This window comes from Pipra filicauda, unplaced genomic scaffold (genome assembly GCF_003945595.2).
Source record: "Pipra filicauda isolate LSUMZ 115617 unplaced genomic scaffold, ASM394559v2 scaffold18_size4552066_pilon, whole genome shotgun sequence".
Taxonomy (NCBI): Eukaryota; Metazoa; Chordata; class Aves; order Passeriformes; family Pipridae; genus Pipra; species Pipra filicauda.
In genome coordinates, this window is record NW_024104298.1 from 190682 (window position 1) to 218511 (window position 27830).

Here is a 27830-nt window from a genome sequence, read left to right on the forward strand (position 1 = left end):
ATAGCACTGCTGATTTTTTTATTCTGGGGAAAAAAAAAAATCTGTCTCCATTCCTCAGTAACTTTTCGTAACCTTCTATATTTCAATACTCTAAAGCATTCTGCAAAATGTATTTAACACAAAAATACTGATGATGGATGTTTTATTTTACTTCTATGCTATGTATAACTATCTAAGATCTTGAAGTGTTATGGGATGAATAAAATAGGATTCTTATTTTTTACAAAGAAAAGATGTCTTAATTAATGAAATTTTCCAAAGCAAGAGAATCTGACAGGTGTTAAAGCTCTGGACACATGGCATGTAATCTTGTTTCACCTTAGCAAAAGATTGGCATCTTTGGGTAAGGATTTTATTGTGGAAGAGATCAAGGATTGTTTTTTCTTGCTTAGTTTCCATGGGTGTAATATGTTGAACATCACATAGAGTGTTCATTGAGACTTCTCACTGAAGTTCCATTAAACTAATATCCCTCTTAGAAAGCAACGTGCTAGTTTGAATTACCCAATTTTCAGGTATATTTTTTTAAACTCAATTTCTTTTCTCTGAACTTGCTGACATCCGCATGATATAAATAAACTGTTATATAAGCATCCAAAATCCCTTATAGAAAAACAGGAATAATTACTAGGGCTCAGGCACTCTGAACCTTCCGTGTAAAACATAAAATCAATGCATATCATATATGCTTAAAAAAAAAAAAACAAAACCAAAAAAACCCCAACACATCCTCCTTTTATCTGAATTTATTTGTTTCCTCACCAAAAAATTAACTGATCATAACTTTCTCTGTTTTTTCCTCAGGACCAAAGGTGCCCCCTTGATTGGTGAGGATGCTCCAGTGGTTATAAGTTTCCGATTTTCACGTAAATAATTGCGCTGTCGAACTGTGGATGATCTTATGTAAGTGCCAGTAGTAACTACTTTTGCTGCCACTGTGGGTGGTATATTCTGTGGAGGTAGCCCATTGATTTCATATGTCCACTGCATTGATTGTGTCTGAAAAGAATGAACAGAGACATGAAAAATAATCAGGGATCAAATACCTTGAAAATTTGTCAGCGATTTAAGATGTTACATTGATTTCAAAAGATATTTATCCTTTTCCATGTAATGTACTGGAATAACATAGAATGAGAATTGCACTCCTGAAAGAGAGAACTGAAACCACATTTAGTTTATTCAGGACCAGGTACAACAAAGATGAGAAATTTACCTTCCCTGGCTGATCTAAAATGCCTTTTTTATTCAGTAAATCCCATAACTCTCTATGTTTTCCAATAGTATTTAATTATTTCATACTATAATATAAATGCCTCAGGTTTATACTGGAGGATTTAATTGCAGCTTTGTTATTGGTGATAATGGTATTCTGAAATGGTGGAATTTTTGTATTAGAGTAACGAACAAAACTAAGTGAAAAAGATTCTGAGTATGCACAAGAGAATTGCAGTTTCATGTTGAAATCTTTAGTTTGAAGTGTATTTATGTGAATTGAAAATGACACTCTTCATTTGCTCTCTGTTTATAACTGGTCTCTAGGAAGAGAACATATGTTTCTATGTCATAACTTGTAATGCTTGGATACTTGATTCTTTCTGAGCATGTGGTTTTTATTCTTGCTACACATCCCATCTATCTGTATGTACTTAAGGACTACTATTTCTATGAATAATAAGGCTCTATGACTATCTACCTCCCACGCCTCGTTTGTGTCCTGAAGCAGAATTTTGGTTGCTAAAAACTCATGTGTAACTTTTTCAGATCTTTCAATCATTTTCCTTTCAAAATGTATCACTTTAGCTCTTGAATGCAGGCCTTTATTCCAAGTCTTTACATTTTCCTGTTTTTACATCTAGGAAAAGGTATATTCCTGAATTGTAGTTTTCTTTTCTCCTTTTCTTTAAAAAAAACCCCAAAACCCACAAATAAACAAACAACAGAAATATTGCAAACTCTCCAATTATGTTTATTATGTCCAGCTTTGTACTGTGCAAAAGAAGGCCAAACCATTGCTTGCCCACTTTAGGCATGCACTGTCATCAATTCCCTCACAGTCAGTGGCTGGAAATTCCAATCCCCCAGTGTCTGGAGCTTTTTTTTTTTTTTTTTGGTTTCCAAGATAAAACTAGTAGGGAAGACTGAGTAAAAAATAAGGTATGGCATAGGTCTTTTAAAATATAAATGTGAAATTTGTTTCTTATACAGAGCATAGAACACAGTGCATGAACATAATATATAGAACATATCAGAGACTTTGCAGCCTCAGAGCAGTGAAGTTGTATGAAATAAGTGATATTTCCAAATTCCCAAGGTCTGCCTTTCCACATTTGGCACAGCACTGCAATCACACAGCTATGCTGCTTGTGGTTCCAGGGCAGGTTTGTTGGTACTATCCTGATGTGCTGAACTACAGAGACATTGCTGGTAGGGTCACCTTTCTCTCCTGCTTCAAGTCATAAGGTTTTATCATTGCAGCAAGAGTTGTACTGTATGTAATTCATCTCCCATTTAAAACTAACTTTATCTTCAGAACAATCAATTGTAGATATCAGCATTACATCTAACATCATTTTTCATCCAAGGAAACAAAAGGTCAGAGAGGCTGTGTATACTTGGAAATCGATCTGGAAATCAGTGCAACAGTCCACCTCAGAGCTCAGGAGTTTTTCCCTCAGTTAACAGTCCAGCTTCCAAAATGGCTTTGTGGCCCATTTGCTCATTCCAGTTTGAGCATTCCATTTCTGCTTTGCTGCTGGGCATGTCAGTACACCAAACAGATCTGGTCTACAGAGAGGTGTGCCACAAAACCCATACAAATTGTGACAAATTCTCACATAGGATAAATGCTACCAACCATTTCCAAAGCATAGTGTGTTTATTTGTCTTGTTATTTATTGCATTCTGTCAATTAACTATGGTCTAGGTAAAGCACTACGAAAGCCATAGAGGTGAGCAGTCAAACTAAATTTCTCTACAGTTATCCCATAGTTATAACAGCATAGAGAAGAGGGGGGAAAAGCAAGTTAAAGTGGCTCTTTGACTGTATTAAGTTTTGTTACATGTTAGTTTTATACTTGCCAGTGAAAAAGTTTGACTAGATGTTTATCTTTGTTATCTTTCATATGCTTTTCCTATCGTTCTAATACCCTGTTCATTGCTAAAGTGATAAAGTTCACTGCTAAGGGATATCACTGCAAGCAGTTTTGAATTTATATTGCAGATATTCAACAAGAAGTTTCAGAACATTAAACTGTAAACTCTTCAGCACAGGCTTTGTTCTCTGCTATGTACTTATGCAGCATTGACACTATTTCACAGATATGCTGAATAGACTTACAGCTCTTAAATGCCATCACCATATGAATCTCTAATTGTAGTGCTTCTTGTCAGACAACTGGTTTTAACCAGCATTTTGGTGACTGAATATATACTTTTCTGCACCAGTGTTGAAAGATTAGATGAGTTTTTTTGCTGTGTATTTTTAAAGAAACTTCAAATTTGGCAGTACTAATTTTACATAGTGTCTGCTGAATGACTCACCTTATTCCAATGAGATTAGTAAGCATGAGATCTTAGTACATATTTCACCATGTGTGCATAATTTTTCAAAATTTTCATTACTATTTTTCTAAAATCAAAATCTAATTTTAATTTAATATTATTCTGTGTAAAACAAGCAGATTAACTCATCTTTATTTAATACTGTGAAATGATCTAGTAACTCTACTGACTGCAAAGATAAATTCCAGCAAAAGCAGGTGCAACATGAACCAACATCAGTATCTTATGTCCAAAGATAAAGCTGTCATTTAAGAAAAGTGGGTCTCCAAAGTTAGCTAATTATTTTATTAACTTCAGTACAAAATGAAATGTTTTATCTCCCTTTACTACAGCAGCTAACCAATTGAGTTGAAAGAAAATTTAACCTCAGGGTCATATTCACTGTGTGCAAGTCTCATTGATTATTCCAAGGTCAGAGAAAAGATCTGTTAGGTATTTTAGCCAGTAATTTAAACTGAGTATCAAGTTACTAAAAAATTTAATCTCTGCTCATGAAATCTACCCATATTGTAACTGTACTGTCTGTAGTGTTAGTAACAGTTTGAAGTGGGATTTAAACAAAAATGGTGGACTATGCCATCTCTCAACTTCATTTATCATCAGCATCAAATAACTGATATAGACTTCTGCGTAGTAATAACCTTTTGTTAATTTCCTGTTTGCTATAAAGATATCCTAGATTGTATGTTCAGTGAAAAAAAAAAAGATTGTGGCTTGACTTTGTGAAAAAAACCTGCCTATTCTGTTGCTCTACCAGCTGTTCTGTGGCAGGAGACATTGGTATTTGCCTGATGGAAACTCATTGGGTTCAATGGGGAAATCATAGGTGTTATGACATGAACCCTTTAGATAGAATCCATCAAGCTAAAAGAAAAAAAAAAGGGCAATAACAACAAAACACTTCACCCTAATTTATCACCATGAATTATGGTAGTCCATCTATTGTAAATCATGTATCACCATCCAAGACAGTCGGAGAGGGTAATTGTGAAAAAAGTGTGCATTTACACAGTGACTAACTGAAAAAAAAAATACAGTTGTTTCAGTTCAGCACTTTCTGCTAAAGGGGAAACGTGTTACACACATGGAAAAGAGTTACTATAACTGTCAGCATAACTTGGAGTAGTTCTTTGTTTAGCACTAGAACCACCCAGAATTCAGTAATTTTCAAGACAACCTAGACTTCAGTAATTTTCAATAAACCTTAGACAACCACAAATATGTGTTTTACTAGAATACTTTATTTCCAAGGGTAAAATATTAGGTTTTCAAAAGCTGCTGAAACTGTAAGTATTTTCTTCAGTATAAGTCTGTTCAGCTTAACTTCAATAACTATTCTAACCAATAAGAAAACTGCAGAAAGAAAACTTTACTTGCAAGCTGCATTTACTTGCCTTAAAAATGGGAAAAAAATTCCCAAATCAGAGGAACTCTTCCTATTTTTAAGGCAATGCAGTTTACTGTATCAAATTTGGAACAATTCTAATACTATCTCTGGTAGTAACAAAGTCTGAAGATGAAGGCATTGAATCTGCTGCAATCTGTGCTATTGACTAGAAGAGAATTATAAAAGAGAATCTCTGTTAAGAAGATATATCTGATATAAACACAGGTATTTAAGAATCCCAGGCTCCCCGTGATGAATATCTAGGCCTATTTCACACGTAATTTAAGAAGAAAGACCAGACCACATTCTGAATGTCCTTGACAATCTGAGGGAGGATTTCTTGCTGAAATGAATGACTTTCTTTTTTCAAAACCTCAACATTCCTGAACAGAAATGTGAAGAGAATAATAATTTGGCTCACTTGGTTGGAGTAATGGCCACCTGCAGAGCTAAATCGTTCTGAAAAATGTTTTTAAGAATTCAAAACTGAGCCACACACTGCCACTTTTTACTAAATAAATTATTTAAGTAAGTCATTTAACCATCTTGATGGCTGACTGAGTAATGTTCATGAAGTAATGTATTCAGCAAATACTGGTAACAGTCATCAAATAATTTATATAAAAGTCTACTTTTTTTTGTGTCCAACCCATTTTTACTGACAGCTCATGACTCACAGGATTAATTTGCAAAACACAGATCATCTATGTGTATTCACTATAGGCTGGAAGTGCTACTGAATTACATGATAACTAATTGCCAAAAAATGTTCATTAGGAGAGTGATAAATATTGGTAGCAAGGATCAGGAATTTCAAGGAATATTGTATGCCAGTTAGCTTCCAAACAGTGTGAACTCTGCAAAATCCAAATAAAATTTGCAAGACTTCCAAAAAACCTAAACCACAGGAAATTACACGTAATGCATCAAATATTTCCTGGCCCTTAATTTATGCTGCACTGGTGACAAGCAAATAAATGACCAATTATGATCAGTGTATATGGAATGAAATTAAACCAAACTTTTATATGAACTGTGTAAGGGAAGAGCAGAGGCAAGAAAACTTCTGGATCAAAACAATGATAGTCCATTAAGTGAGTGAAAGAGAGGAAAAAACCCCAAAGCAATAAAAAACAAGTGATCTAAAGGCACTCACTCACCACCTCCCACAGGCTGACAAATGCCTACCCAGGCTCTGACAAATCTCTAATGAAGAAGATGGCTGCGAATAATTTTCTTAGGTTAGAGAACATTTCCAGGTAGAACTGAAATTTCCTTAATCAACTTCTGCAATTCAAATATTAGGTGTTTCAAAACATTGCTCAGAGGTTATGCAATCAAAATCCTCCAGAACTGAACACAATCTTAATACCTTCATATAGCAATGGTCCTCATATTTTTATCATCTTTTGGCATTATCAGAATTATAGTCTCAATAAGCAAAGTAACTATTCCTCATGCTTGTGAATGAAAAATGTTGAGTATTGATTCTGCACTCTGCTTTTAATCATAAAACTCATGTCAACATCAACACAGGTGATATTTAATGTGAAAGTATTTCATTCTGTTTAAGAGATACAATTTAGAATAACATTAAACTATAGTAATTAAGAAATCTACCAGGAACAAGGCAGAACGTGTTTCCACCAAGCTACTGAATATGTAATAGTACTGTTTGCTGGTAAGATATGCAAGCTTTCACAGACAAGTTTAGAGAAGCCACACCTGGGTACTGTGGCTGGCACGCTGCATCATTTATTTCCAGAACAGCATGACAAATGGTTTCGATATGCTATCTTCCATAGGCTAAGTTAGTGATTATTCAGTAATAAAGGTGCACAAGCCTGACTTCTGGAGGGCTTGATAATGTTACCTGCAATCTGGTTCACTCTGACACCTATTTTATCATTTAAGACTTATTGTGTGTGCCTTCTGCTTTAGAATATCTCTGAAGTCTCACACATGAATTACAAAGCAATTGCTCAGGTCTCTAGCTGAATTCAGCACAGTGAAAGCAAATTAACTGCAAGCCAACAGGAATACATGCTTTTCCAAGGATTTGCCAGCCTCCTGGCAGCTCCACCTTGTGCCTGGCTATGATTACTACCCCAAGAAGCCTTTGCAGAGCATCCCCCTGCTCCAGATGCATCTTGCCATCCCTCAGATCTGTTGGTTTTCTGTTCAGCTTGACAGGCACACCCCAGCTCTGAGATGTCACTGCAGCTGAGGAATTCCTTTCTTTCCTCACAGCATTTTATGGCTATTTGAAAAGTGTGTTCTCTTCACTGATTTATCATTAGGGGCAATACTTCTTTTTTTTTTTTTCAGTTAGAACTGTACTGTTTATGTAGTCAATTATAAATTTGGAAGTTGGATTATAGAACAAAGCCTATTAAAAAAAATGCTCTTTAGGCACCGTGTCACTGTTTCTTACTTTAGCTCAATTAGGTTATGATGTTCTCTTTCAAAGCTACATACTTTTTCAAAGAAACAAGTATGATTATTTTCCTTACTGGTTTTCTATTATATTTCATTCTTTGATCTAAATACATTTTTAAATTAATTTTCTATGTCACTTTTGCAAAATTAAGATTCCTAACAGCTATTTAAATAATTATCTAACTTCAATTGTTTTGATATGTAGCTGACTGAGAACAGAAGTTTTAATGATGGTTAAAGAACTTTAATTGCTTCAGCAAAGTAATTAAGGTTCCCTGCCATTAATAAAATCTACTGTAAGTATTCATGAATCTTAAAGTCTTAAAGAATCCACAACATATCCCATGAAGTACCTAATTTTTGTGCAGAAAATACAAAATAGGCAACAATATTTCAAATATATATATACATTCAGTTAATAAAATGTACACACATCCTAGAGGCAAACTGTAATATATATATCTTAATGCTAATTAGCTTCTCAGCATTGGGTTCTCAGCAGGGTAACAAAACAAAAAAATTTGCATGTATAATATTTGAGTTTAATGTTTAAAACAAATGGGGAAAAGACGACTATAGGATCTTTCCCCATAATCCTAACCTCCTATTTTCCTTTACAACACAATTGTAATGATGAACATAAAGAACTTACACTGTCATCTCTGCTACTTTACAGCTTAATTATTGCTGTTCTTTGAAGCACACAAAAAATTACAAGTCTGCTACTCATTATTCAAAGAATTTAATAATGAAAATATGAGATTGTTAGGACTATGCCTTTACCCTCAGAAATGCAAAAGAAATTTTAAAGCAAGAGTACCGTAGTCCTTTACTGCAGCAGCATCAGAAGAGAGGCACTGTAAAAGAAAAGAAGCTTCCTCACCATTTCTAAAAATAGCCCAAAGCCTCAGCCAGTACATTGGATAGAAAGGATACATGCAAGAGAGGTTCTTCAGTGTTAGGTCTAACATAATTGCATTTCACCACCTCCATTGTTATTCCCCAAATAAAAGTGATTTAATACCCCTTTTGCCATCTAACTAAATCTGTCTCTCTCAGGTCACTAATGAAAAGGATTTCAACAAACACAAAAGGCAGAAATGGGTCTCAGGTATTCTCAACATGTCACCAAATTTAATTTCAGGTCAATGTTGAGAGCACAGTAGCTGAATTACACACAGTTGCAGATGCTCTGGCTTCCATTAGAACTACAGGAATGAAAGCTTGTGTGGAGAGGAAAGGGGGAAGTCTGGACTACACAAAAGGCTTATCAATAAGAGCAAAGAGAACACAAGCCTCATCAAAACATTACTGAAACCACTTAATACTTCAGTTAGAGTAAGAACCTAAGAAATATCTCTAACATACTGTGATGGAGTTATATCAGTCCAAAATGCACTTATGAGCATCAAGAGTCCTCGATGTATTTTTCAACATACAGGAATAGATGTGAACCAGATGTGATCTGATATGTGTATGCAACATGTATGAGTGACTGATTTCCTACACCCATACACAGTACCAAAAGTGGAGATGTAAAGAGCCATATGCCTAGATCATAACCAGAGCCTAAGGTGTGAGTAGATGTCGGCTAAAAATCCAATTAGACAAAAGCCATCTGTACTGATAAATTCCAAAAAGGAAATAATGATCTTTGACCACTGTGTTTGTCCCATTCCAGAGAGATTTATGGTTAAAACTCTTTGTTAGTGATGGAAGCTAAGTCAAGGACAAGCATAGCTAGTACATTTACATGTGTCGTGCCTAAAAACAGGAGTTCGGTTCCAGAACTACATTAGATGTTTCTGAGCTCTGTAGCTGTGTAACACAGCATCTTGTAAATACAAAAGAGCACAGAATATATGAAGTCAGCTATCTTCTTTTTCAAATGGAAGAGTGATAATCATCACTGCTGTTGATGTAAAGAGACTAAATTAATCAAACATTTAATACAGTAAAAGAAAACAAGTAAGAGGGATTAAAGGACTTTCTGTTTAACCAGGATTTGAATTTCTTATTCACTGTTGTACAAGTTGCCGCTTACAGAGATAAAACAGTAGAGTGATTTGCCATGCATCTTTTTATCAACTTTGTTTCAACCATCTTATTTCTTAAATCAATATTGCTGTTTTTCATCTAATAGAGTAGCCTGAAAACATTGCCAGCGTGCACTGAATAGATTTAGAGTGCAAACTATGATTTATAGAGAATGTGGGGTGTTTGCTGCTACTGTATGTTTTCAACAGATTAACTCCCGCATTCATATGAACATTTTTATTACTGAAGGGATAAATGCCTTAAAATGTCTCCTAACCTTCAGACTTACACAATATATTTGCTTACAAATTATTTTTGCTTATTTTGAAGCTTGCTTCCAAAGAGCTATTCCTGGCTTTGTGCTCTGAAATTCTATCTTCTACAGTTTAGAACCTAGATCCTAGTGCCTTTGATCCTAAGAGGTATAATACAATTAAAATCAATAACCTAGGTCTCACATATTCAATTACTCATATATTCTCCACCAGTTCTTAACATGATTATTTTGATTCTTTGTGAAAGTCATGTTGTCTATGGAGTTGGGGCTAATGTATCAAGATAAGTATCTTTGATGCAGATAGCAAAGGGATAACACAGAAATTAAAATACAGTGTGCTTTTCCAGCTTGTCACGTGCCAATTTGCAAAATTTAGTTTTACTCTTGTCCATTGTGAAGAGCAGCACAATAATCACAGCCCGTGCAGTTGTGTGTTTCAGTGCTGCTCTTTGGTGTAGGATTTCTTTTCCTGCTTGCACTCCTGAAGGTGTATTTGTGTATTGCTCTCAGGAAGGCTCACCTCGATTACCAGTGTTGCTGTATGCTTCTTGCCATACATCCTTGGCTTGTATCCCACCGTTATATGGGTTCCCGCGGTGCCTGCTGGAAGAAGTTCTCCAGCTTGCGGCATTACAAGGAAATCAGGATCGCTGCCCGCCAGGAAGTGTGCAGTGAATGGCTCTGGGGAGCTACAGAAAAGCACAGGAGGTTATTGTGTGTTTTACAGTATCTTAATAAAATTTATCTGCATTTAGGCCACCATAAGGTGTGACTCAGGAAAGATGGCAGCCCATGGAATGAATATAGAATATTAATAGCATTCTTACTTACAGAGTAATTATTCTGTAGTAAATGTTTATTTATAAATATTTGTATTCCTTATATACAGGGACCTGCATACTGGTCTTCACTTTCAAACACACTCATATGCTGTTATAAATATTATAATAAATACAGAATAATGATAGAATTTGCCACTAGAAAGAAAATAATCATTTGACCTGTAAAGATATAATAACAGTGATAGAAGTAAATTTCATATCAGAGCGAAAATCCATTTTTCCTATTAAAAGCGCTCACTTTTCCAATCTCTAATCAAATAAAACTGACAAGTTACCTATTTTATCATGTTTTATGACCAGAACTGAATTTGCAATCTGGCAGAGTGTTACCAGATTAGAAGGGAGTTCTGAAAGCCTTGAAATGAAGATATGGAAAATAATAAATTTCTATCACTGCTTTTAAATTTTCATATCCCATAAACTGAACACCTTAAGATATTGAAATAATAAAAATTAGGTTCCTCTATCGATATTATTTTATAGCTCTTATCACAAAGAATTTCTGTCACAGGTCCCGTAGATCTTTTCCAATGGCTTGTTTCATGGCAGTGCTGTTGGACCCAAAGAAAATGCTAATTCCTGGTAAAAACAGTGTCTGAGTACAACAAAACAGTCTTAGGCCAATCCCAGACTGAAGCCTGTCTATTGCAGTTCCTCAGGGAGTCCCTACCATAAATATTCTCAGCATGAAAAGAATATTCATTTTTGTATTTTCTGGTGAGGCACTTTCTTTTTAGTCTTTATAGGTGTTGCTAAGGACAAGTCTATCGCTATCTGGACAGAAAGAGAACATATGAAATTGGAACTAGAAATACAATGAGATGGTCAAAAATTAATCCACAGCACTTTGCCACCATACAGCAGGGCAAGTGTCATACACGCTTAGAGGGAACATATTTTCAGTTGATAAAACCTGAAGAAAGAAAAACTAATAGCATCCCAAATAAAAGCTGTTCAAATCTGTTTATTCATGGACTGTCACACCAGAAATAACGCTGCTTTTCAAAGAAAATACTCACAAAGAAATGAAATTTAATATTTTATGGCAAGTCATATCTCTACGGAAATGTCCCACATTTCCTGGACAAGCTCTGTTCTGTGGGTGGTAAGCTGGGCCTATGTCATCTTGTTTAAAAATAGCTCTCCTTTGGAATATGTTCTCACGAAAGGTTTTACTATATTCAAAATGCTCTCATGAAAAAAAGGTTATACTGTAGATTTATAGAAACAAACAGTGTGAGTGTAGAAAGCAGAAACCAAAAAGCTTCTGTTGCTTAAAAAAAAAATAAAATCAAATTAACTGACATTTAGCAGTGCCATTAGATTTGGGTGCATCAGCAGATTTAGCCTGGCTTTTACTTTAGGTGACAGCAAGGTGGGCAAAACTACTGCATGTCTAAAATGACATTTTGTCTTGTGACATCAAACTTATGCTAACAACGTCTTTTTGTGGTGCCTAAAGCTGTGCAGCTGAGTTTATAGCCCTGGGCCATAAGCACTAATCCTGCTACGGCCTGAGTTCCCATCTGTGTGCTGTCTAAGCCTTGAATTTTCACATCTTTGTTTCCCACAAGGCCTGCTCAGCTGTGAATGCCTAGAGCATACTTACTACACAAAAAGAGCAGGTAGGGGATGAAAAAGAAGTGATGGTTCTTAGACTGAGTAGCAGGTAGAGCACTGATCAAAAATGTCTGAGATAAATATTCAAACCCTCATTCTGGAAACAGAGACCTGAACACGGGTCTTCATTTCTAATATCATTGCTCTACAGACTAGACACAGGAACATTTTAAGACAGCACTTTATCTCCAATGTTCAGTCTGCTTTCCAGTAAGTAGTTAGGGATGACAACTCCTAATAAGCACTTTGAGTCTTCGTAAGACATACAAGAGCTTGACTCTGACTACAGATGTAATGATGAGATGCTAAGGAGATGAGACAGGGGACAGGCCACAGGACACAGAAGACACAAAAAAATAAGGATTTCAGTCTTGAAGAAATTGTTTCTTAGCAGGGTGTCATGCAACAGAGACCTCAAACCAGTCAGAAAATACACAGGAGAAAAAGCTGTAGCTTTTGTCTGGATAGGGGGACCAGACAGTTAAAAATGAAACTGTCACAAAACTGATCTACAGTTGTGCATTCAAGATACTTACCAAGTCAGAGAAGAATAATCTTATTGCATCAACCTTGTCAGATTTTAGTTTTCATTTTAAAAAAATGGAGAAAAAAATAAAGAACTTTAAAGAAAATCTGCATACTTCTTGACAGCATAGACACAAGGTAATAGAGGCAGCTATAATTTTTTTCTGTGTTGTGTAAAATATATAAATACATGAAAACCTACGTGAACACATATAGTCACACCTAAAACCTCCCTGTTTCCTTCCCTTCCACTCCCCAAAGCTTGGTAGTTTTAAACAAAGCAGTATGGGTATTTACTGGATACAAAATGTTTCTCAGAGTAGAAACTATGTCCAAATAAGGCAAATAGAAATTCTGACAAATTAAATGGGTAGCCTTAATATCATCATAATATAGGCCAGCAGGGATTATGATGAAGATATAGCTAACTGTACAAAAAACTAGCAATTAAAAAATTACACACAGTCAGAAACAGGAACCTTTCACAATGCCTGTAGTGCTGATAAATCATGAACTGTTTTAAAGATAAATCTAAAGATGTCCTCTCAAGAAAGAACAAGAGTGTTTTCATTGGCATCCATATTACATGGGTTACACTGGCACGCTGGGTACCTCACTAGCATAAATAAATTGCTTTCTCATTCTCATCTTTTACAATAAAGAGAAAGCTGGAGATCAAATTCCCAGAATACCACCAGAATTTCAGATATTATTGCTTTCCATGTCTGTATATTTAGTGTATAATTAAAAATTAATAACTATGTGTTTTAAAACTATTAAAATTTAATTCCTCCTTTTGATTACTCCCTCAGGTAAAACAGCTCTAGAGTCAATGTTTGGTTTGTCATTTCTAAGCCATGAAGGAAGGTTGAAAGGTAGTCTGAATTTTTTCAAGAAGGTTTTTGTTTAACTCAAGGGTGGCAGATACATACTTTATAAAGTTTTATGACATCTAGAGTTTTGAAAACACATATGAACCAAGCAGAAATGAATTAGTAAATGTAGGGTCAGAGGCCTTATAAACCAGAGAAAATAAATGTGTCTTCTTACCTCTGTGTTCCTTAACTCCTGTCGTAATGCTTTGATACTTCTATCAGACAATATGAACTCTACCCTTACTTAAATAATGAACAAGAGTAAATATTAATTTGAATTGAAATAATAATTGGACAATGAAGTCATGGCAACCTGGAAGAGATAAAACTGTACTACTCTTCAATAGGCATATTTATAATTACTCCTTTAGTCTTGTTCTTAAATATCAGCCTGTGTTAATCAGCGTTCTTATGTTAGATAATTTTCAAATTAGTAAACAAAAAAATAATAGCACCTTACATCTTCAACTAAAAAAAAACTTAAAATTTATGTTCCTGTAGAGATCATACTGCAAAACATAAAATACCCCAAAACACCTGAAACTATAAACTTTTATTAAATAAAGGCTCAAAATAGCTTTAATGTTTCTCTTCCTCAAACTACTGAAGAAGTAAATTATTCCTGTAGAAATGTATTCCTTTACAAAACTCAGTATTTTGAAAAGCCATACATAAAAAGCAACATGCAGTGTTTTTGATCAAGTGTTTGGGATTTTTTTTTTTTTTTTTCAATAAAAAAAGAATAACAAAATATCTTAATCTGTAAAGTACATAACTGCTTCAGTAAATAAGGGATATGGTTTGAAAATGTTGCAATGTGGTTCCAGAAATAGTTAATCATAACTAAACTTCTTGTAATTTGCAGTTAACATCTGTTGGATGACACAAGAAATCTCAGTAATTAGGCAGTCAGGTCCTTTAAACTTATTAACTGTATGCATTTGTCAAATTCTATAGAATTATTAGTGATTGGTATGATAGTGACTTGGTGTGATTTAGAACATTTCTTACCAACTAAAAAATGACAATGGAAAAAAAAATTAGGAAATCCTTGTTTATTATCAAAATTCATTATGTTTCATACCCAAATGAACTCTTGTTTAATTGACCACTCTAAATCCTAAACTCTGGACGTCAGTAAAGGTTTAACTCCAACTATCACTTCTGTGGCTTTGGAGAGCCTGGTTCTGAATTAAAGGACTTTCAAAAAATATGAAGAAACATTGCATGACAAATGACTGTTGGGGGATGCTTCACCAACCTTGACATGGCTTTTTATCGTGTACATGTTGTAAAAGCAAAGCAGGAGCAAAGCAGGTTTCATCTTCACAAGACAATTTCTGTCTCATTCCTGTTCTACCCACGGGTACTATATTTGCAGATTGACTGACTTTTCCTGCTAAAAGCAGTCCAGGTGACATGACTGGATACAGCCCCTGGCTAAATATGTGACAGGTATTGTATTACCAGGCAGGAAGATCATAACTTTTTGAAAGGTCTGCATCATGTGCATCATTATCGATATTTTCCACTGGTCTCCCTTCAGACTCCAAAAAATGGAGCTCAGTCAACATTTGTCCTTTGCAGCTGCCACTATGTGGGAGATGCTAAGATAAAGTATTCTAATTACATCTTTAGATTAATGGTAGAATTCTGCAGAACTGCTAACAAAGAGATTGGCAGAGGAATCCAGGCCTGTAACATGCACAGCGACGTGTGAGTGAGCGAGGGAGAGGGTGCGTGTGCTGAGAACTTAATGAATGCATTTCCTTGCAGCATACATAATTCTGGCTCGTGTTAGTTCTAAAGAAATACAGCAGTAATTACAGAAAAGCAGAAATGGTTCTTAAAATTGTAACTCTAAATATTTTTTTGTTCTTCCCTTCACTATTAGAGAGGGCACAGAAACAAAATGGGTTGCTCTCTAATTCCTCAGACAGAGTTAACATTAATTTTGTGTGATCAAGAAATGCTTTTAATTGAACATTTATTCTATGCACTAGGAAATGTGCATAGAAGAAATAAGGAAAATCCCCAGTGAAAAGTAGGTTAAGACAACTAACTCAGCACATGCAGTCATTTTAAAGCCTAATTTGATCTTTACTCTCATCTCCCCAGTCCACCTGTTTGGTTGAGTTTTTTTGTCTTTATTTTAGCTCTGTTTCTATAATCAGGTGGAGCTTTGGATTTTGCAGATACCACTCTGTGGAGACCACATCAATACCACTCTGCTTTTGTGATAGCAGGTGCTAAGTATGTTTTTCTGAGGTGCAGTTTGAGTTTATCCAAGAAGTTTCCTTAATATAACAAATATCCTGTTTGTGAGAAACACAGAATTTGAATGACCGGTTGGGATGGCAAGATGGACAAAATTTTACTGTATAAGGGAAGCCATATGTGACTGAAATAATCACTTAGAGGTGCATGGAAAGCCAGAACTAAACTGGTGAAAGGAGACAGGGTATGAGAAACAAGAAGATAGAACAAACGGCAGAGAATTATCCCCCAGTTGGACTGAACCTTCAAAAGTAAGGTAGTTTACAAAAAATTTCCAAACGAATACAGTATTCATCTGTATCTATCCACACATTTCATGTTGGCTACTGAAGTATTTGCACTGAAAAACAAATAAGGTAACATTCTATTGTAGCTGGACATCTGTATTTTAATGTGAAGAAATAAATTCAACCATCAAAATACCTCTATACAGGAATATATAGCAAGGAATAAGCTCCAAAACCCAGTTCTATATTAATACAAATGTTCTGATCCAAAACAAAATTGATTAAAAATACATTATTTTCAGTAAAACAAACAGAAAGGACTAGCTTTCTTAAGTATCACTTTGAGAATTTTTATTCTCTGTTTCAATTACAGATTTCAATATAAAATAATGGACCAATATTTTGTGATGGATATCAAACAAGCTTCTATAATTTTCATTTCCAAGGATAACATTCTATCCTTTTTGGTCAATACTGCTGTCATTCTGTAAATCATTCTGTAAACCAATACCTACACTGCATTTGGCATTAAAACAAACGCTAATGTGAATTCAAACAGAGGCTTGTAGTAAAGCCAGTTACCTCAGTGAAAATACTGCAAATGATTTCAGCTGATGTTGAATTAAACCTACACTTATGATAGACCCCAAAAAAGGTCATCTATGAATTTTAAGAAGTGGTATCATTTCGTTATTTAGCAAGTGAAATCTGCTGATTTGACTCTAATCAAGCTTAATGCCAATACAAGAAAGCATTCAACGTGTCACTTTTGAATTTTTAAAGCTGAAAATAAAGTATTGGTATATTTAAATATCATAACTTTTCTAGGTGCAGATAGTTTAAAAAAAATTTATTTGAGTTTTCCTCATACAACAAAACTGTTTAGCTGCATTCTCAGTGTCTTTCACTATTTACTGAAGCAGATATTGGGCGATTTCACATTAAATGTACTAAGAGTGCATTACAGATTTGCATGAACTCTCAGAGCTTTCATTATTGCAGATCATTGTGAAGAGTGTAGCAACTATCTCCCATTTGTAACTGTTCATTGTTCCTGAGGCAACTACATCCAAATCATTAATTCAGTCTGAAACATTTTGAACACATTGAGGATTTTGCTGGGGAGGGGTGGAACTAAAGAGAGAAGCCCACATTTGAGTTGCAGGAGCTGTAAAGAAACGCACCCTGCTTGCTCAAAAAGACGTAGAGGTGTTCTCAGTGATGCTGTGCAACCTCTCTGTCCTGCCAGAGAGAAAAAGACACATGTGCAGAGTTCCTTTCAAGCAGGTTATTCAGAAATACAGCTCTATTTCCCCCACAGTTACACTCAAGGTAGCAGTGCCATGAGCTACTGTCCAGCATAACAAAGGAATACAAGAAGTATGTATATGCAAGGTGAAAAAACAACCACCTCTCTTTAAGCACCAGAACTGATTCTCTATAGGACTGTGCTGCTGATTGTTTACTTAAGAATACTCCAAGGGGTTGATCACTTTTTTCTAGGAGGATCTACAGGATGACACTCCATATCCCATTTGAAACTTCTAAACCATGCTTTAATATTTCATTGTTTTATTTTTAATCAAAGTAACTTGAGTTATTCAAGCATTAAATTACATCTGTAAGATATGGTTTTCTTATGTAATTGCTTTTAATCTGCAGGTCCGGTATACTAAATGTTGGTTGGCTGAGTGTTCTACTTCTGTACAAAACCACCACCACCAAAATCTCCTAAGCAAATCAAAGATAAGATAAAGCAATATAAACCTTACAGAGCAGTTCACAGAATTCACAGGATCACAGAATGGGTCGGGTTGGAAGAGACCACAGTGGGCCATCTGGTCCAACCTTCCTGCTCAAGCAGGGTCATCCCAGAGCACATGGCACAGAATTGCATTCAGATGGTTCTGGAATGTGTCCAGTGAGGGAGACTCCACACCCTCTCTGGGCAATCTGTTCTAGTGCTTGGTCACTGCACAGCAAAGAAGTTCTTCCTCATGTTCCAGTGGAACTTCCTGGACACCTCTTGTTACCTCTTGTTACCTCTTGTCCTGTTGCTTGGCACCACTGAGCAGAGCCTGGTCCGTGCTCTGACACCCCCCCTTCAGATACTTGTATATGACCTCTCAGCTGTCTCTTCTTGAGGCTGAAGAGGCCCAGCTCCCTCAGCCTTTCCTCACAAGACAGATGCTCCAGTCCCTTAATCAATTTTTGTCGCCCTCCGCTGGATCCGCTCCAAGAGCTCCATGCCTCTCTTGTCCTGAAGAGCCCAGAACTGGAAAAAGTTCTCCAGGTAATCCTCGCCTGGGCTGAGCAGAGGGGCAGGATCACCTTCCTTGACCTGCTGGCCCTTCCTAATGCACAATGGGTGCAGTTGCTGGTACCATTTACAACTCGGAACTTATGCAGCACATGCATTACACTTTGTATTTGATATGTATGGGAGGAGCACGTGTTATACAAAATAGAACTGGAATTTGTTTAAGGGCAAAAGAGAATCTGTCTTCCATCGTGGCTCTTTCTTTATATAACTGTAATGACTCAGGTTTATAATACCTTTCTGGAGAACTTTAGGTATCTTCACTACTATCAAACACCTACCAGGAGATTACAGTATTGCCAGAGCAACTGCTTCACTTTTGCTCCTGAAACAGCCCATTCCATTGAAGCTGTTACCTTTAACACCATGATAGGAGCCTTTTTCAGAGTCCCCAGTAATTATCATCACTGACAGACATCTAAAACCTGGAACAACTGTCCATCTTAGAGGCACAGCTTTTGGAAATAAGCTCTTAAAAAACAAACAAACAAAAAAATTGGTTGGAACCAAAGAGACTTCCTGAGGGGAATGCTACAAAAGGATGCATCTATGATGGAAGCTAAGTGTCAATCTGCATGTCTGGCACATTTTTTATATATATATAGGAAAAATAGTTAATTTTAAAGGGAAAAAAAAGAAACTTAAAAACTTCCATAAGCTAAATAGATTACAAGTATTATGATTCTTTCAGGTTCACTGTTTACTATTTTAAAATTCACCTATCATTATGACACAATTTATTCCTTGACTTCCTGCTGTATACAAACGACACTGTGAGTTTGATATAACTTTGTGAAAGCCTGAGAAAATAATTGATGCATGCAAAAAAATATTAACAGAGATTTCCGCAGGAATTTTAAAAAAAGGAGAGCAACAAAATACTGAAGAAACACACCATTATTTTAGCTAGTGGAAGGACAGAGTAAAACTGAATTCATAACACACTTACATAATACACCAGGAACACTATAAAAAGAATGGCACATTTAAAACTTCTTAAAGCACAATGCAAAGGAATATTCTTGGTGTAAGCATTAAATACTTTGAAAAAATCTATTAGTGAAAACATTAAGACTTTCACAGTGAGCCTTTAATATCACAACACACCTTCCTTCCCATTGTATTACACATTTTAACACACACCTAAGCCTTCTATGGCAAAACTAAGTGCATAACATAAACATTTGGATCTATTGCATTTGAGAAGCCAGAGCCCAAATACAGAATGTTTCTTTTTTTCTATAGCACAGCTTCAAAATCACATTTGCTACTTAAACAATGCAGTACTTGAAATTAATGATGAAGTAGCTGCAGACCACTTGTTTCTGTTGCCAAAATCTATTCTAACTGATGTGTTTGAGTGTGAGTTGTACACTCAGAAAACTGCATAAATACTTGAGCATAAGTATTTTTACCTTGTCTGGCTTGTAAGCTTAAACCCAACTATAGATTCCTTATTCAGGCCAACTGCTTCAATGTTGATGACATCATCTACTTCTGGCTCCGTAGCAATGAACTGCAGTGGAAACTTCCAAGCACCTCCTGCAGTCCATTGTATCATGAGAGTTGCCTCGTTCCTTAAAATTTCAGATAAAAACATTCAATACATAGAAAGACATTATAAACCATAAACTGACTAAATTATGTCCAAAATAAAGCTTGAGTGTGTAGAAGTAAACTACAGTAAAATTAAATACAAATTACTTTAATTTGGAATATATCCTTAATTTTGCAAGGCATAGTATATGTCAGGTGCACTTGACTGGAACGTAGACTAAATAGCAGTGGATATTTACAGCAAAGTACAAAAAAGAACATAATATGAAAGAAAAATGACTGGTACAGCTATGAGATTTTATTATTCTTCTGCTTACTCTCTCTTGAGTTTAACAAATTTAAGTAAATTTGTTTTAATAATTATTCTTTAGTTATTGTGGTCTTAGAGGAGAATTTTGTCCAGAATATGTTAGCAGTTCATATTAGAATCAAACAGATCTGACAAATGTCCATGTACTTTATAAAAATTCCAGACTCTGATGTCTTTAGACTCTCTAAGAAAGGAGTTGGTGCTGTAGATTCTGAAGATAAAGAAACCAATTAATTGCAGTCATCGAGTCTCTGCATGAACCCTGATAAGTCTCAAGTATACAAAGATAAAATAAACCCAAACCAAATCAGAAAATAATAAAATAAAAAGGACAGAGTAGAAATAAAAAGGGTTTATAAATTACCCCCTCTCTGACACAATGACACTGCATGCAGTGGGAGGATAGTTTTTTCCTAAAGGTTTGCTCTTTGTTTAATTCATTAACCTTCTGGACTGCTGCAAGTACAGAGTAACCTCCTGCACCCTAAAGATAACCTTTTTGCATGTAATCCATGATATTCAGCAGTGATTGCTCCCTAACACTCCCAGTAATGTTGGGACTCTGAATTTAATGTGTGCCTGCATTTTACTGAAGTTTCTTTCCAACCTCCTCCCCACGCACATTTCACTGCTTCAAAAGAAAGGCACAACTTCTCTCTCTCCAAAAGGAGGTCCCTTCCATAGTTTCCTTTTAAAGAAATGGGATGTGCCAATGTAAATCAAACAAAATCCATCATTTCTCACATCACAGCTATAGAAGAGGATAACGTTTTCCTGTGGATCATTGTTACCAGAGCACTAGAGACTAAATTCAAATTTAACTATCCCATCCAGCCAAAGAATATGCACACATGCTCGTCTAGGAAAAATTTTCCAAGACTGAACGACCATCTTGTCTGTATGCTTTTTGTGAAATTTGAGAACAATTTATTTCCATTGAAAGTCTTTCAATACTCCAATATTTAGAAGTAAAATGGGCTTCCACACAGGCTATGGAAGTAACCCAACAGAACTATCTCGTAGGCATTAAAAAGAAACACTGTTATCATACTGAGAAGCAGAAAGTGAGAAAATCTAAAATAATAGATCTCAGAGGTGAAAAAAAAATGAGGAAAAGAGTGAAGGGAGGTGCTTATGCAGCTAAAAGTGATCAGACAGGAGTTCATTACATGTTCTCTTGGCAATAAGGAACAGGAGCTTACCTCATTGGTTTGTTAGGTGCAAACACGACATTAAAGATCAGTGTTACGATTCCAGATTCTGTATCCCACTCTTTTTGAACCAGATGCATACCAACCAAAGATTCAAGCTGAGATCTAATTTCATTTGATTGATATTGCAATTCATACAGAAACTCTGCTGTTGCAGAGAAACCTAAATGATACAAGAGAAAAAGATCAGTCTTATTCTCACAGTTGGCTGCCTATGAGTTACAATTCTTTCATTTGTTACTAAAAATGACAGACAAGTAAAACTAGTAATTATCTAAAACTTGACTGATTTCCTTCTGACTGCATAGCAAAATCTTCCCATTTCATATGACAAGCTACTTAGGATATGCAAATGATTACAGCAATATTGTTCTGACTACCACTTCTGTGTTATGCTGAGATATTTCTAGTGCATCAGGCAAATGAAAACTGCAAGAATGTAACACTATTTTTGAGTCATGCCACTGGGACAATCATAAAAAAAAAAAAAAAGCCATTAAGGACATGAGTGCCACTGATGGCTGCAAGCCTGAGAAACAATACAGAGAAACAATGAAGATGTCACTAGTAGCCTCTTCTCCCCTGTAGCAGCCATGATAGGGCCAAGTAGTAATGACATAAGAATAAACAGCTGAGCTTCTTGAATCAAATGTGTCCTGCAGCTGTAATAAAGAAAACTGAGATGTTCAGTATACGGTAGTAATTTGTGCACAGAAGGGAACATTTTTATGAGGAAAAGAAAATCAAGTTGCTAATCTATTTAAACGTTTTACACATTTTACGGATGAGAAGTGCTTTAACACAACCACTAAATCCTACAGGAGATTTCATTTTACTGTGACCACATATCTCAGGACACATTTTGAAATTGCACAGCTGAGTACAATGTGTTGCACAGAACTGCTGTGTATCCGTCCCTGTACACATATCTGACTGGCTACAGAGTGCCTTCTTACGCTTCTAGTCCTTCCTCCTTCTCTGAAATGTTCAAATTCCTTCTTCTCACTTCATCAGCTAACAAAAGGTGTGAACCTTTGTTGCCTTGTTTTTGAACACACAGATCGACCCCCAGAAATGCAGCAGCTTATATTGAAACATTTCTAACTCTTAAAGTAGATACTTCACAAATCTCTGTACAATTCCTACTAAAGAGACACGCAGAGAAGCAAAATATTATTCCCAACATATGGAGTTATCAGTCATAGTAGATACACACTGAGTACCAAATATACAGGATTTTCATATATTAATCCAACTATCATATACGCACCGTATTACAATAAATGTATTTTGTTACAATGAAATTAAACATGAATATTTTTCCTACAGTTTAAAAAATTTAGGATCATCCTACACTGTTCCATGCTTTCCTGTTTCTCTGTTTGAAAAATATAATGCTTATGCCAAGCATTGATTCCAACACAGCCCAAAGCTTTTAGTAGTCACCCTAAACAAATGTTAGAACATGAAGATTAAGACATTGACAATCAATGGGAGAGAAAGGATGAAATCATTTGGAGCATTCCACAGTGAAAAAAATTGCAACTTTTGAACAAGTGTTTCTTTCAGCAGTTATGCCACACAATAATACTCAGGAAAATCTTATTTTATAGTTCAGATGCTAGGAAGAAAACATTGTGAATTACATGTTGCTTTTAGTATCTAAAGACATTTGGGTTTGGTTTGACATATGTATATAGAACCTTCTAGTTAGTAGCAATTAAATATTTATATTTTTTCTGTTCCAGGCTGTTTTGTAACCTGTTCTGTGCTCATATTAAGTAATTAGTTAAAATATTTCAATACTTTCAACAGATAAGGAAAAATAATGCATTTATTACTGCCAATATTTGAAAGCCTAGTAATGCTGGTCCCTTAAGTGGTTTTGATCTAGGCTCCTGATCTAGTTTAGGACTGCTCAAAAATGAAAAATATAATTATATTTTCATCACAGCTGCCCTGAAGACTATTATATTAGGAATACTTAGGAAGCCTCTGTGAAATGTTAATATTTGATACTAGACAATTCTGTAATACACATGCTGCTTAAACAAACTGGCAGAAGTCAGAGGTAAAAAAAAGAAGTAATGAATCATGGTTAGTAAATTGTCCAATTTGTCAAATATTCAGAATTCTCTTGACTCTTATAATTTCCACTTTCAATTGCGATGGTAAAAGAAATAAAACATGGAGATAGAATTAACATTTTCTTTGCCATAAAGCCCAAAACAATATAACATACTGTTCAAATATGCCTTGACCCTTTAGCCCAGCTCTTTGTATGCTTTCATTCACTAGCTTTCTTTTTAAAAATTACCATTTTTAATACAGGTAGAATTCTTGTTTTATCTAATACAAGTTGTAAAATACACATGCTGATATAAAGTACATCCCAATTAATCCACTCCTGTTTTGTAAATAGAGAGCAGCAGGGAGAGCTTTAGCCACACCTGACTCAACACAAAGATTTTTATCTATCCAAACACTGGGAAGATAAAAGCATGCTATTTATATACAGCTGGTTACATCCAGGGAATAGAAGTTCTGATTATGAAAAATATTACTTCCTCACATTTACTCAATAATACTTCACATTATCTAAGAAAAGGAGTAAGAATATGTTTTGAGGTAACTATTCCAAGACAATTTTTTCAAGCATTAAACATTTCTTCTTTTGAAAGGCAATTAATCTCAGTCTTTAAGTGTTTTCATTTGTGCAAATAATGATTTCCAAAAAGGTAGTATAAATTTAGGCAACACTGTGGATGCAGAATTGCTGAAGCAGCTATGTTTAAAAACCAATCAGGTTTTTCAGCTATACAGTTCTATAACTTGGCCGACATTTATTTTCAAATGCTAGTAAGGACACTTCTTAAAAAGCACTAGAATAAAAGTATTTGGTTTGTTTAAATAGTCTCTAAGAAGACGAAAGGATATAGACCACTTTAAAAAAAATCCAAGGATTTTACACTCTGAGTATATAAATTGAGAAAATGTGAATTTTTGTGTGACTGTTACATTTACTGTAACACTAATTAATAGATGTCATGCATCTAAAAATTAAAAGACTAGTCTAACAGGTTCACAAAATAAGGATCTCAGAAATTTACATGACTTTTTAGTGGAAAAAAACCTGTATTCAAACTTCAAAAGAGTTGATAACAAAGACGTTTGTAGACAGGCCTAATGTCTATAGAAGGTACTGTGAAAGGCCCACTGGATATATCTGACCTCGAAGAGAGTTTCACTCTGTCATTAGAGAAGCCTTTGTACCTTCCTCCCATTTTTGAAAAGTGAGTGTTTGATTTCACCGAAGCCCAGCTCATTATAGAATGTGTTTTCTGATGATAAAAGTCTAATGGACACTGGCCTGTGAGGCTGCAGTCTCTCCTGGATACCTAGGGGAGATCAAGCTGCCTGAGCTTTCCACACGTAGTGCTTAACCTGTGGCAGACTTGGTGACATAAAAATGGCACAGGGGAGGATCTTCTCAAGGGACTCTCTTTACTTTCACACTATCTCCCATTTCCAGAGAGACAGACAGAAATTAAAGCTGTGATGGAAAGATGCTCAGACTACTGAAATGCTTATCCCTGTTACAGAGGCTTTTCCTTGGATGGATGCAATAAAACAGAGATGCAAGTGAATTCACTTAACTGGCCTTCCTCACCTCCCTTTCACCAGGCTGCAGCCTTACTTGCAGTCATTTAATAAAGGAGGGCAGTGCAATCACCAAATACAAATATGCAGTGAAAGCTCAGCCTTTCATAAATTTGCGGTTTCATGCTTTTCATAAGCCAGATTGTTTTCATTTGGTGCTGAATGTAACATACTGCACTCTCTCACTGATTTTTTTCACTGGTTCTGATAATTTTTCAAGGCTAAGTGTCTATTCTGGCCCTGACACCCAACAAAGATTTCTTCTCCTCTTGAGCTAATAGTCTCTAAACTGTTAAAACAAAAACTAAAAAACCAGATGTTCACTACTCATTTTTGCCAGACATCCAGCATCTAATCTTGACCTTCAAAATCTTATGAAATATCTTTCTTCATAGCCCCATTCAGCTCTCATCTGACACTTGTCCTTTTCCTGCTTCTTCACTGTCTTCCAGGAGTCTTGACACACACACGGATGAAACTCAGCAGACAGTGGGGAATGAACACTAAACATGCAGAAACACCTCACCAGCAAAATCAGAGGCAGACAGAATACATTATTGCACAGTAGATTAAACCATTTTAATACAGTTTTCAAGTAAATATTCAAGTGAACAAGTGAATTACAAGAGTAATAAAGGAAAAAAAAATAAAAGGAAGTCTGGTGGTCAACATCCTAACATTTAAGTAGACATAGCCCTTCCCAAATCTTCGTTCGTGAAGCCTAGCCATGATCATGATCATCTGGACAGTAAGAAATGTATCTCAGCTTAGAATTAAATAGCTATTTCTCACTGTAAAATGTCATAACTCCATGATAATATCAGCAGAGTAAACAAATTGCACAAGAATCCCAAAAGACCTGCCTGTAGCTTAATATACCTTTACCAAATTTCTTCATACAGGTACAAAAGTGCTGTATGTAGAGCATGAAAAATAACAACAAAGATAACATCATAACTTTAATAAATGTGAGACATCAAGCCACCTTAAATACATAGAAATAAATGGATTTTAAAAAGCTATATCCTCCTGTTGAAAATATAGTCATTGATCTTCATTGGAAGTCAAGGAAATCCTCAATGAAGTTCTGCATATATATCTTCATATCTCTTCCCTGAAAATTTATTTCTCTTTCCATGTCCAGTCAAAGCTCTTCATCCATAGCTTCAAGGCTGTGCAAAATTCCACTCTTAGCCACATCTTTTTGTAACCCTACATCAAACTGCCTATTTCCCTAGGAATAGAAACCAACTTGAATTCTTATTTTCTAAATTTTTGCTTACATTTGATATTTTTGTTTCCTTATTTTTCTCTTTCAAAACTCTTCTTTAAAACAGCTATCCACTTCTGAACCAAGTTTCTACTGTAAAGAGAGCAGTTAAAAGCCTTTCCTCCCCGCTTTATTTGAGCATGTTTCTTCCAAACACTGCAACATCTGAAATGGAAGCTTGTGAATCCATGTATATGAAACACATAGTGAGCATCTAGTATCTGCTCTTCCACATATATTTCTGCACTGTTTCTTGCAGATTGTTTTCATATATTCCCTCTCTCTGAATCCCTTTTGCATTAATTCCCTTTTCACTATGCCTATCCATCCACCTGCCTTAACACTCTTTCTTTCTTTTGATATTACTTGGCATAGTAAATTAAAACAAAAACCTCAGAAAAAGCAAAAGGATTCTCATCAGCCCAAAGGATCTCCCACATTATTCTCCTTGGATCTGATATTCTACTCAGATTTGTACACTGACCTATAAATTAATTCTATAAAGGAATCGATTAAAATGTGTTTTGTCATAACACATTATATTGCTTTTCCAACAGGCTCCCCTTTTATTTAGCCTTGTCTTCATTTATCCAGAAACTCTAGCAGATAAAGATCACATCATTGGCTGGGCACAGGAAACATCAAAGCAGCTTCTTCATGAACATATCTCATGATTTACTCTTAATTCACACAGACATTATTTTTTGATGGTATTCTCACCCATCTGCCTCACTTTGAATGTCACCCATGGAAATCAGTAACAACTCAAGCTGTCTTTTAACCGAAACATTCAATTTGTGTTGGCACACACAGAGGCTAGATTGAAAACTCATGTCACCGTTTTTTCAATAGTCCTTGATAGTTTTACACCATACTATGGTCTATTACAAAAGGATCTATTTTTTATCTTCTGACTTTTTTTAATATACAAAACAGGCTGAGCCACAGAGACTGGAACACAGGACCTAATCACCAGGGTCACATTTTTTTCCTTCCTTTTCCTTATCCAACAGACTGCATTCAGCTATACATAAGATGGAACATCCATAACATAGGGTAGTGTAAAATCCTCTACTATAAGACAGATGTAATCTCAGGGGAGGTATCCATTTGTCTTATATTTTGGATACAAATCAGTTCCAGAATTAATAAAAGTTCAGTGTAGCAAATTTCTGAGGTTTCACTCTGTATTCCTCAGGCGGCTTGAAGAAAGAGTAATGGCTCAAGGTCACAATTTCATTCAATGCTCTGTGGTGATTCTATGTAACTTCTAGTCACTTGTCTTATAGTTTTAATATCTAGCTATATCTTCAAAGCTTCAGATCAATGTGTTCTTAAGCTGTCAAAACCAGAGGCCTGATGCACTAATTTATAAAAACATAAAGTTGTATACATTCTCCAAAACAACAGGAGAAGGTTGTTTGGTTTTGGG

At 35.5% G+C, this 27830-nt stretch overlaps 1 protein-coding gene across 1 annotated transcript in view; it reads right to left on the minus strand.

Annotated features, from left to right (window-relative positions):
* Window positions 1–731: 731 nt before the first annotated feature.
* The window catches only part of CFAP47 (cilia and flagella associated protein 47), a 277322-nt gene continuing 250223 nt past the window's right edge, over window positions 732–27830 (minus strand). The window contains exons 61-64 of the mRNA XM_039380204.1: window positions 21460–21631; window positions 19806–19967; window positions 10225–10393; window positions 732–999 (exon numbers count right to left, since the gene is read on the minus strand). Of these exons, the coding sequence (XP_039236138.1) occupies window positions 778–999; window positions 10225–10393; window positions 19806–19967; window positions 21460–21631 (725 nt within the window). The 3' untranslated portion in view covers window positions 732–777. The remainder of the gene's footprint in view (window positions 1000–10224; window positions 10394–19805; window positions 19968–21459; window positions 21632–27830) is intronic.